The 14,163-nt window shown below is 57.3% G+C and overlaps 1 protein-coding gene across 1 annotated transcript; it reads left to right on the top strand.

The window, feature by feature from the left end:
• Positions 1–1,612: 1,612 nt before the first annotated feature.
• Positions 1,613–14,160, top strand: TBKBP1 (TBK1 binding protein 1; the record flags this gene model as incomplete). The annotated part of the gene is made up of 8 exons (XM_011984732.1): positions 1,613–1,916; positions 2,293–2,415; positions 2,672–2,776; positions 4,137–4,317; positions 4,872–5,047; positions 5,188–5,249; positions 13,766–13,884; positions 14,096–14,160. Coding segments are annotated over exons 1-8 (1,056 nt in total), but the record flags the coding sequence as incomplete, so codon positions are not given.
• Between the last annotated feature and the right edge of the window lie 3 nt (positions 14,161–14,163).

Here is a 14,163-nt window from a genome sequence, read left to right as displayed (position 1 = left end):
GAGAGGGTGTCCGGGGGCCCCGGGCCCGGCCGGCTGTGGGGAAGGGGGCTGAGTGGTCTCGGTCCCCGAGAGGGGAGGGGCGACAATTTCTGTCGGCCGAGCGAAAGGGGTTTAAAGGGCGGCTCTTAAAGGAGCCGCAGGAGGGGCCCGGGCCGACCGAGGCACGCACCCCTTCCCCAGCCCCCTTCCATTGCGCTCATCCGGGCGCTGGGCCCAGAGAGGAATGCGGAGGAAAGAGGCATTTGTGGGGCGGCCTCGGGGACAGAGCCCCGCTAGGGTTGTGGGCGCAGCGGGGCGGGCAGGGGTCTGGGAGTGTGAGCGCTGGCGCGCGGAGCTGGGGGGAGGGGATGGCGTGGGAAGTAGAGGGTTAAAGGTGGGGCCGGCCTTACAAACGCGCGCACACACTCCTTACTCAGACCCAGTCACTCGCGTTTCCCTGGCACTTAGATGGGCCTGTGGGTGGCAGGGGATGGCGGGGGATTGAATTGGAGCTTGCGCCGGAGCCCTTTGCATCCCAAGCTCCTGCAGCCGGATCTGGGGGCCCCGCTGTCTGAACTCACAGCTCCCCGCCGAGCCCCCTCTCCGGGGCGCACACACGCTTCAGCGCGCGCACACACCTCGGACAGTCCCCTCGCGTCTCACGTGACACGCGGCCCCAACGTGCCACCCTGCCCACGCGCTCACGCACGCGTGCACACACACCAGCCTCCCGACCGCTGCCCCACTCCGTCCCGACGCCCCTGCGACCCTGAAGGCACTCATTGACTGACACACCTACACTCATTCACAGACGCACACTCCCCCCACACGCCAACCCCAGACACACATTCATAACCAGGCCCGCGAGAAGTACACACGCACCCCCTCACTGCCTACTCCTGCTTTCGGGAGCCTGAGTCATTCCTGCCCCCTCGTAGGGTTCCCCATTTCCCGGCGCGCAGGCACCCTGAGACGGCCTTGGGAATTCGTTCGCGTCCCCCTCCACCTGGGCCCCCTTCCCCAGTTTGCGCCCCGTGACACTCAGCCAAGGACTTCCTGTGGGTCCCAGGTCAGGGGCCAAGGGGTCCTGGACGGCTGCCACAACCCCGGAGCGCCCGGGGGAGGCGCTTCCTTTTCCTGAACTCTGGGATCCTGCGGGAGGAAGTGGGGAAGTTGGGCGGGGGTGCAGCCGAGGGCGTGCCGACTGTGGAGGGGCCGACCCTCGCGCAGCTCTGGGCCTTCCTTGGGGAGGAGCTGGGGTGCCAGAGGCCCAGGCTAAGGAGCTTGGCGGCGAGGTATTTGGGGAAGTAAGGCCTGAGGTGGAGAAGCGCTAAGGACTGGGCCCGGCCCGGCTGGGAAGGCAGCCCTCTCCCATCCACAGGTCTCCCTGGGTTCTGGCAGGAGCCTGTCCCTGCTGCCGGCCTGGTTTACTTGTCCCTACTTGTCAACACCCTGGCAGCGGGGTCTTCACCTGGTTCCAGTCCGTTTTCCCCAAGGCGGCAGAGAGGATGGGGCTGAGGAGTCTGGGAAGGGGCCATGGGAGTCCCCGCTGAGCTTGGGGCAGGAAGCTTTTGAGTTGCATTTCAGCCGGCCCCAGGGCGTGCAGAACCAGGGAGAGGGGTACCAGGGACAAACCCTAGACAGACGGCCCTGTCCACGGTTGCTCCTGCTCTCCCAGGAGGCCCTGTGTGGGCCGTGGCCCGGCCCTCGCCATGGAGTCCATGTTCGAGGACGATATCAGCATACTGACGCAGGAGGCCCTGGGGCCCAGTGAAGTGTGGCTAGACGGTCCCGGAGACCCCTCGCTTGGGGACGACATGTGCTCTGCCTCCCACTTTGCCCTCATCACGGCTTACGGAGACATCAAGGAACGGCTGGGGGGCCTGGAGAGGGAGAACGCCACCCTCCGACGCCGCCTCAAAGTCTACGAGATCAAGGTCAGACCTTGGAGAGGAGGGCGCGCCTGACAGTGTGTGTGGGGTGGGGAGGGGTACTGAGAATCTGGCAGATACCAGGGATTCAAAAGAGGGGTCACTGTGCAGACTCTTGGGAACTTGAGGGTCTCCCATGAGAGACGTGGCTGTTCTGGATGCCGACTGTCTCCTGTTGGCTTCGGAAGGGCTGGATCTGGGATCTAAAACAGATCTGGTGGGTGGGAGATGGCTGCAGGCCCATGGGAATTGGGATCCCACTAGCCAAGGAGAATGAGGGTCAAGGGTCTGAGGCAGGTTGTGGGGTTGGGGGCACAGCCAGGCTGAGGCCTGGGCTGGGCATCCGGGAACCCGCTCTCCTGAAGCCCTACCCCACCCGCAGTACCCACTGATCAGTGACTTTGGAGAGGAGCATGGCTTTTCTCTGTATGAAATCAAGGATGGCTCCCTGCTGGAGGTGGAGAAGGTCAGCCTGCAGCAACGGCTCAACCAGTTCCAGCACGAGGTGAGCCTCCCAGGCTGGGCGCACCCCCTGAGCATCTTGCTCCAGTCTGTTTCTGATACCCTTCCCTCCACACCCCCCAGGATCTGGCCTCTGCCCCTTTGATTAGAGATGTCCAGGTCCTCCCTAAGACCAGCTGCAGCTGCTCCTGCACCTCCGTGGGGTGCTGGGAGTGGGGGTGGGGAGGTGCAGTGAGCTTCCCAGCCCCAAGTCCAGTGTGGGACTGACCCTGTGGTGGGGCCCTCTGGGCCTCATCCAGTTACAGAAGAACAAGGAGCAGGAAGAACAGCTTGGAGAGATGATCCAGGCCTATGAGAAACTCTGCGTGGAGAAGAGCGACTTGGAGACGGAGCTTGGGGAGATGGTGAGGCCTGGGGAGCCAGGGGTGCTTGAGGATGTCGCGTTGGATTGTGCTGGTTGTGTGTGTGCATGTGTGCATTTAGTTCTGTGTGTGAGGATTCCAGCCTGTGACAGTGTGCAATCCCATGTGTCACACACCACTTGTATGTGCCCTGCTTGTGTTCATGTATATCTGTGAGTGCCCGCCTGTTTGCCCTTGTGAGGGAGACTGCATGTGCTATCCATGTTGCAGTGACTGTGTGCATCCTGGCCATGCAGTGGCCCTGTGAGAACCTCTGTGTCTGTGTGTATGCCTGGCTGTCACGCTGGGGTGACCCTGTGCCCGTGAGCACTGCCCCGGGAGGCTGTGAGGGTGAGGGCAGAGGTGACCAGGAGTGTGTGACTGCTAGAATGGGCCTGTGCTTGGGTGTGCTTCTGAGTCAGGGTGTGGCTGTGCTGATGAGCAGGTCAAAATCAAGAGACAGGCCAGGCATGGTGGCCATGGCTCTAATCCCAGCACTTTGAGAGGTCAGGGAGTTTGAGACCAGCCTGGGCAACATAGCAAAACCCTATCTCTACAAAAAATACAAAAAAGAAGTTAGCCAGGCGTGGTGGTGCACGCTTGTGGTCCCAGCTACTCAGGGAGCTGAGGTGGGAGAATCACTTTAGCCCAGGAGGTGGAAGCTTTGGTGAGCCAAGATCGAGCCACTGTACTCCAGCCGGGGTGACAGAGCCAGACCCTGTCTCCAAAAAAAAAAAAAAAAATCAGGAGACATGGTCTCAGCCAACCCCAAGCCATGACCTCAGTTAAGTCACTTAGCCTCTATCCCTCCTCTGAAAAGTGGGGCAAATATTAACACCCTCACCAGGCTGTAGTGAGGGTGATGGGGCATTCATATATAGATGCTTTGCCTTCATAATCACAGATATTTATGTGGTACTCAGGGTGTGCCAGGCACTGTTCTTTTCACCTGGCATACACTAGCTCATTTTAAATCTCAAAACAACCCTAAGAGATGAGTATGGGACTGTTATCCCCATTTTATGGAACAGGTGTGTGAAGCCCGGAAGCTCTTGTCACGTATGCAAATGGAAGTTCTGATGCTCCTGAGGGGGATTGGCCTCCAAACAGGGGGGCTGAGTGTTCTTTTAAGTGTCCCTGTGTGTTAATGACAGAGCAGGGGCATTAACTTGACCTAGTCAGGGGCAACAGCCCTCAACAGCTGCATTGAGGTGGCTGAGACCAGACTTCGCACTCACGGCCACTTGGAGAGTGGGCTTGGAACATGTGATCTGGGGCCTCTGCTGTAGTTTGGGGTGATGACTCTCCAGACATGGGGAAGTCCTGGGCCTGTACAGACCCTCACCTCTGTCTCTCTCTCCAGAGGGCCCTGGTGGAGACGCACCTGCGCCAGATCTGTGGTTTGGAGCAGCAGCTGCGGCAACAGCAAGGCCTCCGGGATGCAGCCTTCTCTAACCTGAGTCCGCCGCCAGCCCCCGCGCCGCCCTGCGCTGATTTGGACCTGCACTACCTGGCACTGAGAGGGGGATCTGGCTTAAGTCATGGTGAGATCTCAGTGACCCCAACTTACTCACCTCCTAGTCCCCAACCCCCATTTCAGCATTCCTAGACACCTCCCGCTTACTTACCATCCCATTTGTAATATAATCTATTTCTCCATAATCACCCCATCCTCCCTTACCTGCTGTCCCCTCACCTCACCGCACTGTTACTCTAATTTCTCCCCTTCTAACTCGGGCATTCCGACCACCTCGTTGCAATTCCTGCGCCTGCCAGCAGAGGGCACCCCCACCCAGAGTCCCCCTGCCCCTTCTCTGGCTGTGACTAGGAGAGGCCCCTGCAGAAGCTCTAGACTTGAGTCTGGCCAGTAAAGCCTTCAAGAGCCCATCTTATTTTTTTCCTGGCCTCCAGGAAGATTAGAAATGCGGCTCAGCCCATCTTTCCTCGCTGCCCTTGTCGCGGTCATCCCTCCTTGGCTAGCTGTCCTGGCTTCTCTCTTGAATCCTCCATGCTGCATCCTCCCCTGTTTCACTCTGTGTGGCTCTGGGAGCTGGAGGAGGCAGCTGAGCCAACCTGACGTTGTCCTGTCCACCGACAGCAGGCTGGCCGGGCCCCACACCCAGTGTGAGTGACCTGGAGCGGCGGCGGCTAGAAGAGGCTTTGGAGGCAGCGCAGGGAGAGGCCCGGGGGGCTCAGCTCCGGGAGGAGCAGCTCCAGGCAGAGTGTGAGCGGCTGCAGGGGGAGCTGAAGCAGCTGCAGGAGACCCGGGCCCAGGTAAATGCAGGGACCTGGAATAGCTTCTGGAGGTCCAGGGCTGGACCTTCCCCACTGTGTGCAGACTGGCCCAGGGAACGGTAGAGAAGGGCCCTGGCAGGGGTGAGCTTGGGCTCTGACCTCTCCATCTTCTTCCTTAGGATCTGGCCTCCAACCAGTCGGAGCGGGACATGGCATGGGTGAAAAGAGTTGGGGACGATCAGTAAGTCACATTGGTAACCCTGGGCCCCCTAGGTTTGCCTTTCGTCCCTCCGTGATGTTTGGGAGACCTCCCCAGCCAGCCCTCAGGGATGTAGTGTCTGGGCTGCTGTTGCTCTGTGTGCATCCTTCACAGGAAGGAGGTGGGGTTCTTTTTTCCTTTTTTTTTTTGGAGACAGAGTTTCGCTCTTGTTGCCGAAGCTGGAGTGCAGTGGTGTGATCTTGGCTTGCCGCAACCTCTGCTTCCCGGGTTCAAGCAACTCTCCTGCCTCAGCCTCCCGAGTAGCTGGGATTACAGGCATACACCACCACGCCCAACTAATTTTTTTTATTTTATTTTTAGTAGAAAATGGGGTTTCTCCATGTTGGTCAGGCTGGTCTCGACTCCCAGGAGGTGTGGTTCTTGAGTGGGATCTGGGACATTCCCTTTGCTTTCCTCTGGGGCCCAAGCCTGTATCTTCTGGAGATGCTGGAGCTAAGTGACACTCGGCTGCTTTGTCGCTGTGTCCAGCGTAACATCCCCTGCTGAGCTTTTGGGCCTCCGTAGGGCCCCATTTTCTATTGCAGTGACAAGGCCCAGTGAGTTGGGTTCACCCTCCCCTCCGTAGTGAGGAAGAGGGAGGTGGTGTTTCTCGGGATTTGTTAGGCCTTGTCTGCTGATCTCAGGAGAGAGAAGCCTGAGGCTTAGAGACAGGAGAGGCTTCCTTGGGTTCACACAGCCATGGGGTGGGGAGTTAGAATCTGCTCTGCTGAGGTGCTCCCTTGGAATCCTACCAAGAAGGGGGCAGCAGAGAGTGGCAAGGGAGCTGTGTTGGTGGGGGACCCAGTGTTGGGGCCTCCAGGGGGGCACTGGGCAGCAAGGGAGGAGTGAGCAGCCACCCGGCAACAGTGGAACCTGGTGCCTTCCACATCCGCACTGAACTCACCCTCTCCCACTTTCTGAGAAACAGAGCTCAAACCTCTTTCCGCCTAAGTCCTCTCCCCTAAGATGAGCTGTGTGGCACAGACTCCCTACTCTAATTGGAGGAGAAGACTGAGGCCCAGAGAGGGGCAGGAACCAACCCCCCAACGCACAGCATACCCAGCTCCAGGGCTCCAGAGGTCTCCTGCCCAGCAGGCTTCTTCCTCATCTTCCTCCCAGCCTCTGGCCAACTGGGGATACCCCTCGCCTACCTCCCCACCTTAGGGTGAGGGCTTGGGTGGAGCTGTGATAGCTGGGGAGGTGGTGAGAACGCAGTTTGTGGGACTGGTGGGTGGGACCCCTCGGCTAGGCCTTTGTGGAGAGGGTCCACCCTAGCTTGTGGCTGGGGCTTGGGGCCCATCGTAGCCCATGTGCCCAGACCTGGAACACACACACACACACACACACACACACACACACACACACATTCTCCAATCCTAGCTTGTCCCAGAAGTCATGCTGTAGGGCCCTTTGTGGGTCACTGAACCCAGTCCCCTCTTATCAAACCAACAGTGAATCTCCCTGAATTGGTAGAACTCCAAGGGAGGACATTTTGGTGGGGCTGGAGTCTGGCTTTTCAGGCTTTGAATCCCAGGGACCTTTCTTTACTGACTTGGACTCTACCTCTCTGGATTCCACAGGCTCAGGGGCCAGTCAATGCTGGGAGATAGGAGAGGCGGTGGGTAGAGGCAGAGAAAAGGCAGTGGCTCCCAGGGGCCAAGGTTGTATTTTATGAGTGAAAGGAAGCCCACCCCATAAGGGACTAGGAGGCCGTACCATCCACGCTGCCCATTCTAACAAGAGCAGCCCCTTCCCTCTCTCTCTCCCAAGGCGCCTGCCCTTCTCAGGCCCTTTGGCTGGAGGGAGCTGGGCTCTGCTTGGGGACTGGCCCACAGGCTTACCAGAGGCCACCTCCTGGCTCCTCCCCTCCTTCCCTCTGATTCCGCTCTGCCTCCAGCCTCCCAGATCTCTGCATCTGGAGCCAGCCAGGCCCTGCTGCCCAGCCACACGCTTCCTTTCAGGCCGAGCGAGCATCTCTGGACAGCCCTAGTTTGGCAAGCGTTAATTCTCAGAGGAAGTCCTCACTCCCCCGGTAGTTTTATTTTCTTATAAACTCAGCTCCTTTTGGTAATAGGTTGCTTCCCGAGTGCTCCCTCCCCTGTCCTCCCACCCAAGGAAGCCTCAGTCACTTGCTTTCAGCATTTCTTCCCCCACTAGCGCCCCTCTTCCTTCTGTTTCCACCTGACTTTCCAGGCTGGTCGGAATTTTACAAGTAGGCTTTTCCGGGAGTGGAGTGAGTGTCGAGGCTGGATGACCCAGGTTGGTGGTGTGACTGGGGTGAGGAGGACCAGGATGTGAAGGCTGAGGAGGGGGACACACAATTCCTGAGTTCAGCCCGCTCTTAGGCGGGAGTCTTCTGTATGGTAAATTCTGTATGTATGTATGTATGCCCCCCTGTCTTGGTCTAGACACCTCCAGGGCAGCCAGTTTTATTGCGGGAGTCCTCAAGGTTAACTGCCCCCATCCCCATCTCTATTGATTCCCTTCCCTGGGTCCTAGCCCCAGCCCTAGGGTTTCCCAGTCCCTTCCTTCCCAGCCCCTGGCCCACAAGTTTTGGCCGTTAACGTTCCCATGCAAACAGACACCCAGATCAGACTGAGCCAGACTACTCCCCTCCAGGTCTGACCCCCTGGGAAACCCATGGTTTCGTTAACCTAGCTCCTGGGGACAGAGCCCAGGGAGACAAATTGCCCCAGAGGAAGAGCCACTGGGGGTCACGCAGAGGCCAAAGGCAGTGATGAGGGAGGCAGTGGGAGCAGAGCCCACCCTGCTCCTGAGGATACACAGGGAGGTGAAGACCCCTTGAGGGGGTCGCAGCCCAGGTGGGAGGTGCAGCACCCACAGCCCCTTTCTCTCTGGGCCCAGCTTCCCAGCCTGGGGTTCCAGAGTGGGGCCTTTTGGAGGCTGTGGCCATGCTGAGGGGGAGGGGAAATTAGGAGGGGACTCCTTGAGGGGGATAAAGGCTCTGAGGGGACAGGGGGTCTGTGAGGGGAATGAGGACCCAGTAAGGGTGGGCTCATCTGTGCAGGGTCCATCTAGGAGAAGATGGGGACTCAGTATGGGCGATGAGGAAAAAACTGTAGGCCTTTCTTTCTTCCCAACGCTGGGGGCTCAGCGCTGCAGCCCGGGCCCTTTTCCGCACCACCTCCCCCCCACCCCTCTCTCCACCCACAAGCCTCTGCGTGGGCTGCGGTTAGTGGTGGGAAGAAGTGTGAACTCGAGAGAGAGGATGGAAACTCTGCACGGAGGTCAAGGGCAGCGTGGGGTGGGTCAGGACGGAAGTCGGAGACCCCCGCATACCCTGAGCGTAGCCTCATGCCCCAGAACCAGCAGGCCCAGGGCCTCCCCCTTCACGCTTCTCACCCTCCCTACTTCCTTTCTTTCAAGTCTCCTTCGGCCAGGGCACCCGCGCTGCACTCACCGGAGTTAACCCCTGAGCACTTGCAGCCTCGGGGGCTCCCAGAGCCTGGTGAAGGGCTCTAGGCGAGTCTGAGGGATGTGTGGGCTTTCAGCCCTAGTCCTTGGTGCTTTGCCTGCCAGCAGGGTCGGGGGCAGCTCGTGCCCGCGCCCTCTTCCTCGATGGGAAACGCCCATCTTCCCTCCTTAAACTGAAGCCACTAGGCTGGTGTCTCCAAGAAAAGTCTCAAAGCAAGTATCCCCCTTTCTCCACTTGTCTCCTAGGCACTCCCCTGAACTTTTTTTGTCCATGCCAGACACTATGTGAGCAATTTACCTACAAAATCTCATTTCATTCTCACAAACGCGATGTAGGTATCATCCCCCTTTTACATAGATGAGCAAACTGAGGTGCAGAGAAGTGAAGTAATCTGAGAAGTTCAGTAAGAAGTTCAGTGCAGATGCCAAGTGGGTCCTGAGCAGATGGGGTGATGGCGTCTCGGTGGTGTGTTTCTGGTTCAGGTTCTTCTTCAGGTAGAAGGCCCTTATATGAGGGACGACTGTGTGATTTGTTGACCAGACTGGATCACTTTTGAAACTGAAAGGGGGCACTATTAATAATTATGCTGGGGCGACTAGTGTGAACCGGGACAGTCCTAGGCCAACTGGGATCTCTGGGCACCCCGCCTATGTGGGAACTCTGGTTTCCAGGCCTAGCCCTGAGCTGCTCCAATCAGCTGCATCTGGGACGGCTTTCTAGACCCGGGAGCTCTGGTGGATTGGTGGCAGGGGCTGCCACGAAGAGCCAGGCTTTGGGGACCCCACCAGTCATAGCTGGTCGAGGAGAGTGAAGGGGCTCAAGGCGCCCGAAAGGAAGTGGTGGAGCACTGGGTTGTTGCAAAGCAACTTCCTCCTCCCCACCGGCCCGCAACCTCAAGTCCGCTCCACGGCCCGGTGCCTGTGGTCCCCTCCCCGAGGGTCGGGCGGGAAGACTGATGCTGGGTGTGCCTGTGGGTGGTGGAAAGTTTGGTCCCTAAATTCACCCACAGGGGTGAGGTGGCTGGGGCAGCGGGGGGCAGCTTCAAGCAAGGATGGAAGGGCCCAGGAAGGTTGGATTTCTGTTTTCCTCCCAATTCTGTATCAGACGATGATGCTGACCAGATGAACAGCTCTAAACCTAACCCTAATCCTAACCCTTTTACTGCTCCCATCCCTGACTCTAACCCTATTCCTGATCCTAACCCTCAACTCTGTCCATAATTTTGGCCACGTGCTACATCAACCCCACTCCTAGTCTGACGCTGGCTCCTTTAATCCTGTCCTCAAGGCCGTCCCCAGCTCTAATGCCGTGACACCGTGACACCGCACTAACCTGAATTCTGACCCTGAGGCATCCTCACCTGGCTCCAGGGCAGCACGGAGCATGCGAGATCTCAAGTGTCTTGCAGCTGGTTTGGGCAGAAAGAGGCCTTTTACAGAGGAGGTCGCTCAGGTCACAGACCTTACTGATCTCAGTTGCTTTAACAGTACAATGATGATTATCGTTTCTGGAAAAGTGTGTGAGATCCGTGAATTATTCGTGGAAAGACTGAATGAAAGGATGTGAAGGATGGAATATTCGCAGCCCAGGGGGCCCTCCTTCATGCCAGCTCTGCCATTTGCTCTCTGGCACCTCCGAAGTTGCCAGCTTGAGGTGCCAAGAACCTGCGTTTGAATCTGCTGTGTGCCACTGCCACTCTGTGACCTTGAGCCAGCCTCTTAATTGCTCTGATCTTCCATTTCCACATGTGCCTATCACCCCCAAGGAAGGGGTGGTGATTCTCAGGGCTTCCAGGCCACTGCCAATGTCCCCAGCCCCCGCCTCCTCTTTGTCTTTCCCTTCTGCTGCTGCCTTGCCTTTCCTCTCCCCTCCTTCCCGATTCTTTGGGGGACAGTATAGCATAATGGTCAGTAGCCTGGACTTTGGAGTCTAGGGGACAGAGCTCCCATCCCAGCAACTCCATTACTAGTAGGCTTTGTGATTTTGGTCAAGTAACTTAACCTCTGTAAGCCTCAGTTTTCTCATCCCTAAAATGAAGGTAACAGTCGCAATGTCGTAGGGTTGTTGTGGAGATGAATAAAGTTTTCAGCAGAGTGCCTGGCCTGGGGTGAGCACTCATACAGATCATCTGATTCTTTTCTTTCTGGGTGCCTCCTAGGTTCTGAAAGACTCAGAACTTTTTCCTATCATGTAAGCAATAAAGCAGCATCCAAATGCAGCCATCTGCTGCCATTTACCTGACCCATTCTTCCCAAAGAGTCATGATGGTGAAAAAGCGCTCAGGTGTGGGCCAGGAAGCCAGGAAATGGAATGTGTATTTCGGTGCACGTGTGCAACTCTTGGTTGTGTTGTGAAGTTGAGATTTTTTTTTCCACTGAATTGGCAGTGTTTTCAGTGAGTCATTCAGGTCATTAGCATCTTCAGCGGCCCAGGCCTGTGCATCTTGAGATGGAGAGAGACACTCAATGAAGGGGGAGGTCCCAAAAGGCCATGGGGCATCAGGAGGAGGTCAGGTCAATCACCTTGCATGGGACTTAGCAGTCTTTGTGAGGGTTGCCTGAAGTTCTGAGTGGACAGAACCCCCCTGGCTCAGGCCCCAGGGGGCAGAGCTGGGAGAGGGGCTGGGCATTCTGGGCCAGGGGCTTCTTCCTTCCATTTTTGGCCACCCTGTCTGTTTCACTGTGAGAAAGATGCCAGGGGCTGGGTGGTAGAAACTGGAGTAGCTCCTGACAAGGGGAGGGAGGTAAGCAGGGGAGTGACAGGGGCCTGGGAACTGAGTGTGGCAGGTGAGATTTCTGAGGAGGGGTGTGAAGACAACGACCTGTATCTGTCGCCTGAGATACAGCAGTGAAAGTGGATGGGGAGAGAAGTTTTGGCTGTGTGGATAGAGGACCACACACTGTCTGTGCCCTGCCCAGAGCCCTCTCCTGCCCCTGCTGTCAAGGAGATAGCATGATCCTGCCCTCCGAAAGCCCCCAGTCTGATGGGGGACACGGAGCTCCTGCCCACAGATGTCCTCCGTCTGGAGGGGGAGCCTTCCCTTAGGGAGTCCCCAATTTGATGTGGGACACACCTGGACCTCCCAGTCTGATCGGGGAGACGCCGTTTCTTCCCACAGACCCATGAGCTGAGGGTGAGGGGGCACAGGACACATTTAACAAAAACAAGGGCTGAGATGTGATGGGATGGAGGCCGCAGGGTCTCAGCAGCAGCTTCTAGGACTCTCTGCCTGCCCAGCCCTGCTCACCATCAGATGAGTGGCAAGGACTCTCCCTCCCTAAGAAGAGAGCTGTCTCCCAGAGACCTGGCCCATTTGCAGTAATTTGGCTTTGGCCCAAATGGGTTAAAAATAGTCTTGTGGGAGGGGCAGTTTCGGCCCCAGGATTAGTAAGAGAGAGCCAGTGAGCAGAGCAGGGAGCCTAGTCATCTGCCCTCTCCACTTCTCTTTTCCTGCCCTCTGAAGCCCTAACCTCACGACTTCCCCTCCTCTCCTTTAGGGTTAGACACACACACACACACACACACATACACACACACCCCTATGCTCATTCACCCCTTTCCTCATTCATCAGCCTGGCCTCACACCTGTCTTCACACTCTCCCATCCACATGTCCATCACTATGGGATGGGGATAGGGCCCTCCAGGCTTTAGAACTTGGGCCCCCTTGACCTCTCTGTCCTGGGACAAGACCTCCCCTGAGAGGAGATCTGTGTGGAGTGACACCTGGTATTTTCTCCCAGCTCCAGCTTCCACTAAGTTCCTGAGTCCCTTCTGGAGTTGGAGGTGGGGAGAGCCAAAGAAACCCAAATCTCTGCCTTCAGGGAGATTCAAAGCTCTGTCCATACTCAGAACAGTGATGAAGGCAGGGCCCAAGGGCATGGCAGAGCCTCCCATAAGGTCAGGGAGGGCTCCTGGGACCGCGCAGGCCACAGGGGGAGAAGGCAGAGAGCAGTGGAGTGATGACCTTCCATGGTTCTGGGTTGCAAATGACCTAGAAAGGAGGGGAAAAGGAAGTGGGTGAGGTTCCTTGCCAAGTCTGTTCCAGCTCCATGAGGGTCGGTGCCCAAGATGCCTGAACAGGAAGCAGGGAGGGAGAAAGGGAGGGAGAAAGAAAAATGCAGGGAGAGGCTCAAATGCCTTATCCACTTACTGAACATCTGCTGGTTTCCACGCCCTGGACAAGGTGCTGGGAATATAAATACAATGACATAATCCTCACCATCAAGGAACTCCCCATAAAGTTCTAGAACAAGGCAGCCTTTGAGAAGTGCCCAGTGTGACTGGCACTCCCTGCAAGTGTGCAGTGTACAGCAACTGTTCACAAAGATCTCAGTGTTAAGGCCTTGGTGGAGTTGTACAGCAAGGAGGTCCTGGGAGGGGCAAGGCTGAAAAGAGCCCAGAGGCAGCTTTGAGGTGGAGCCAGGTGCAGTGGACATGGAATTGGGTTGGCTTGTGGTTAAGTTTATCAGTTAGCACCTCCACCAGCCAGGAAACCATCTTCACTTATGGAACGAGCTATTCTATGCAGCAGGGTCCCCAACCTTTTCAAAGGTGAGGACTCTTCATGGATCCCACTCCCAGTACACAGATTATACTTACAACACTTTTAGTATGCACTGCTTGAGAAAATTCACAGTGACAGAAGCTACTATAAATTCAGTACAGCTTTTTAATGAATCCATGCTTCAATTCATCATCACAGCTTTTGCACAGATTAGAAAAACATTCACACATACCTGTATGAGCTGTGTTCAGGCCACGGACAGTGCCTGATGCACGCAGGGATTCAGGGATTTGGAATCTCTGCTCCCTGTCCCTGCACTTAGGCTGGGAACCACTGCCCTAGCCCAGGGAATGGGTCTCAGCATGCTCCCTGGAAGAGGTGGCTTTTGAGCTGGACCTTAAAGGTAGGGAGGATTTCTGCAGTTGGGGTAGGAGCACCCTGCGGGTGGGAGGGAGCATGGTGGGGCCAGATGCTGGGGCAGAGCCAGTTCTTCCTCCACAGCTGGGACGGTAGACTCACTGCCCTTCTTGTCTTCCCCACTGCCCTCTGACTTCAGGGTGAATTTGGCGCTGGCCTACACCGAGCTGACAGAGGAGCTGGGCCGGCTTCGGGAGTTGAGTTCCCTACAGGGGAAAATCTTGAGGACTCTGTTGCAGGAGCAGGCCCGGAGTGGCGGTGAGATGGGGCAGGGCAGGGGAGGCTGCGGCGGGACCCGGGAAGGAGCCGGTAGCCATGGCAACCATCTTGGTCCTGGGAACCACCCTTTATTTCCTTTCCTGTGGCCTGGAGTTGGTGGGCATGGGTCCGGGCAAGCCCCTGGCGCTCCAGTTCTGAAGTCTTCTCTCTGCACTTTTGTCCCCCGACCCCGTCCCGGTTTCTTTTCCAGGCCAGAGGCACTCGCCACTGTCACAGCGGCACTCGCCGGCCCCCCAGTGCCCCTCCCCCTCCCCGCCT

The sequence above is a fragment of the Mandrillus leucophaeus genome, unplaced genomic scaffold, assembly GCF_000951045.1.
Source record: "Mandrillus leucophaeus isolate KB7577 unplaced genomic scaffold, Mleu.le_1.0 Scaffold272, whole genome shotgun sequence".
Taxonomy (NCBI): Eukaryota; Metazoa; Chordata; class Mammalia; order Primates; family Cercopithecidae; genus Mandrillus; species Mandrillus leucophaeus.
Note: the sequence above shows the minus strand (reverse complement) of the source record. Positions and strands in the feature narration are given on the sequence as shown.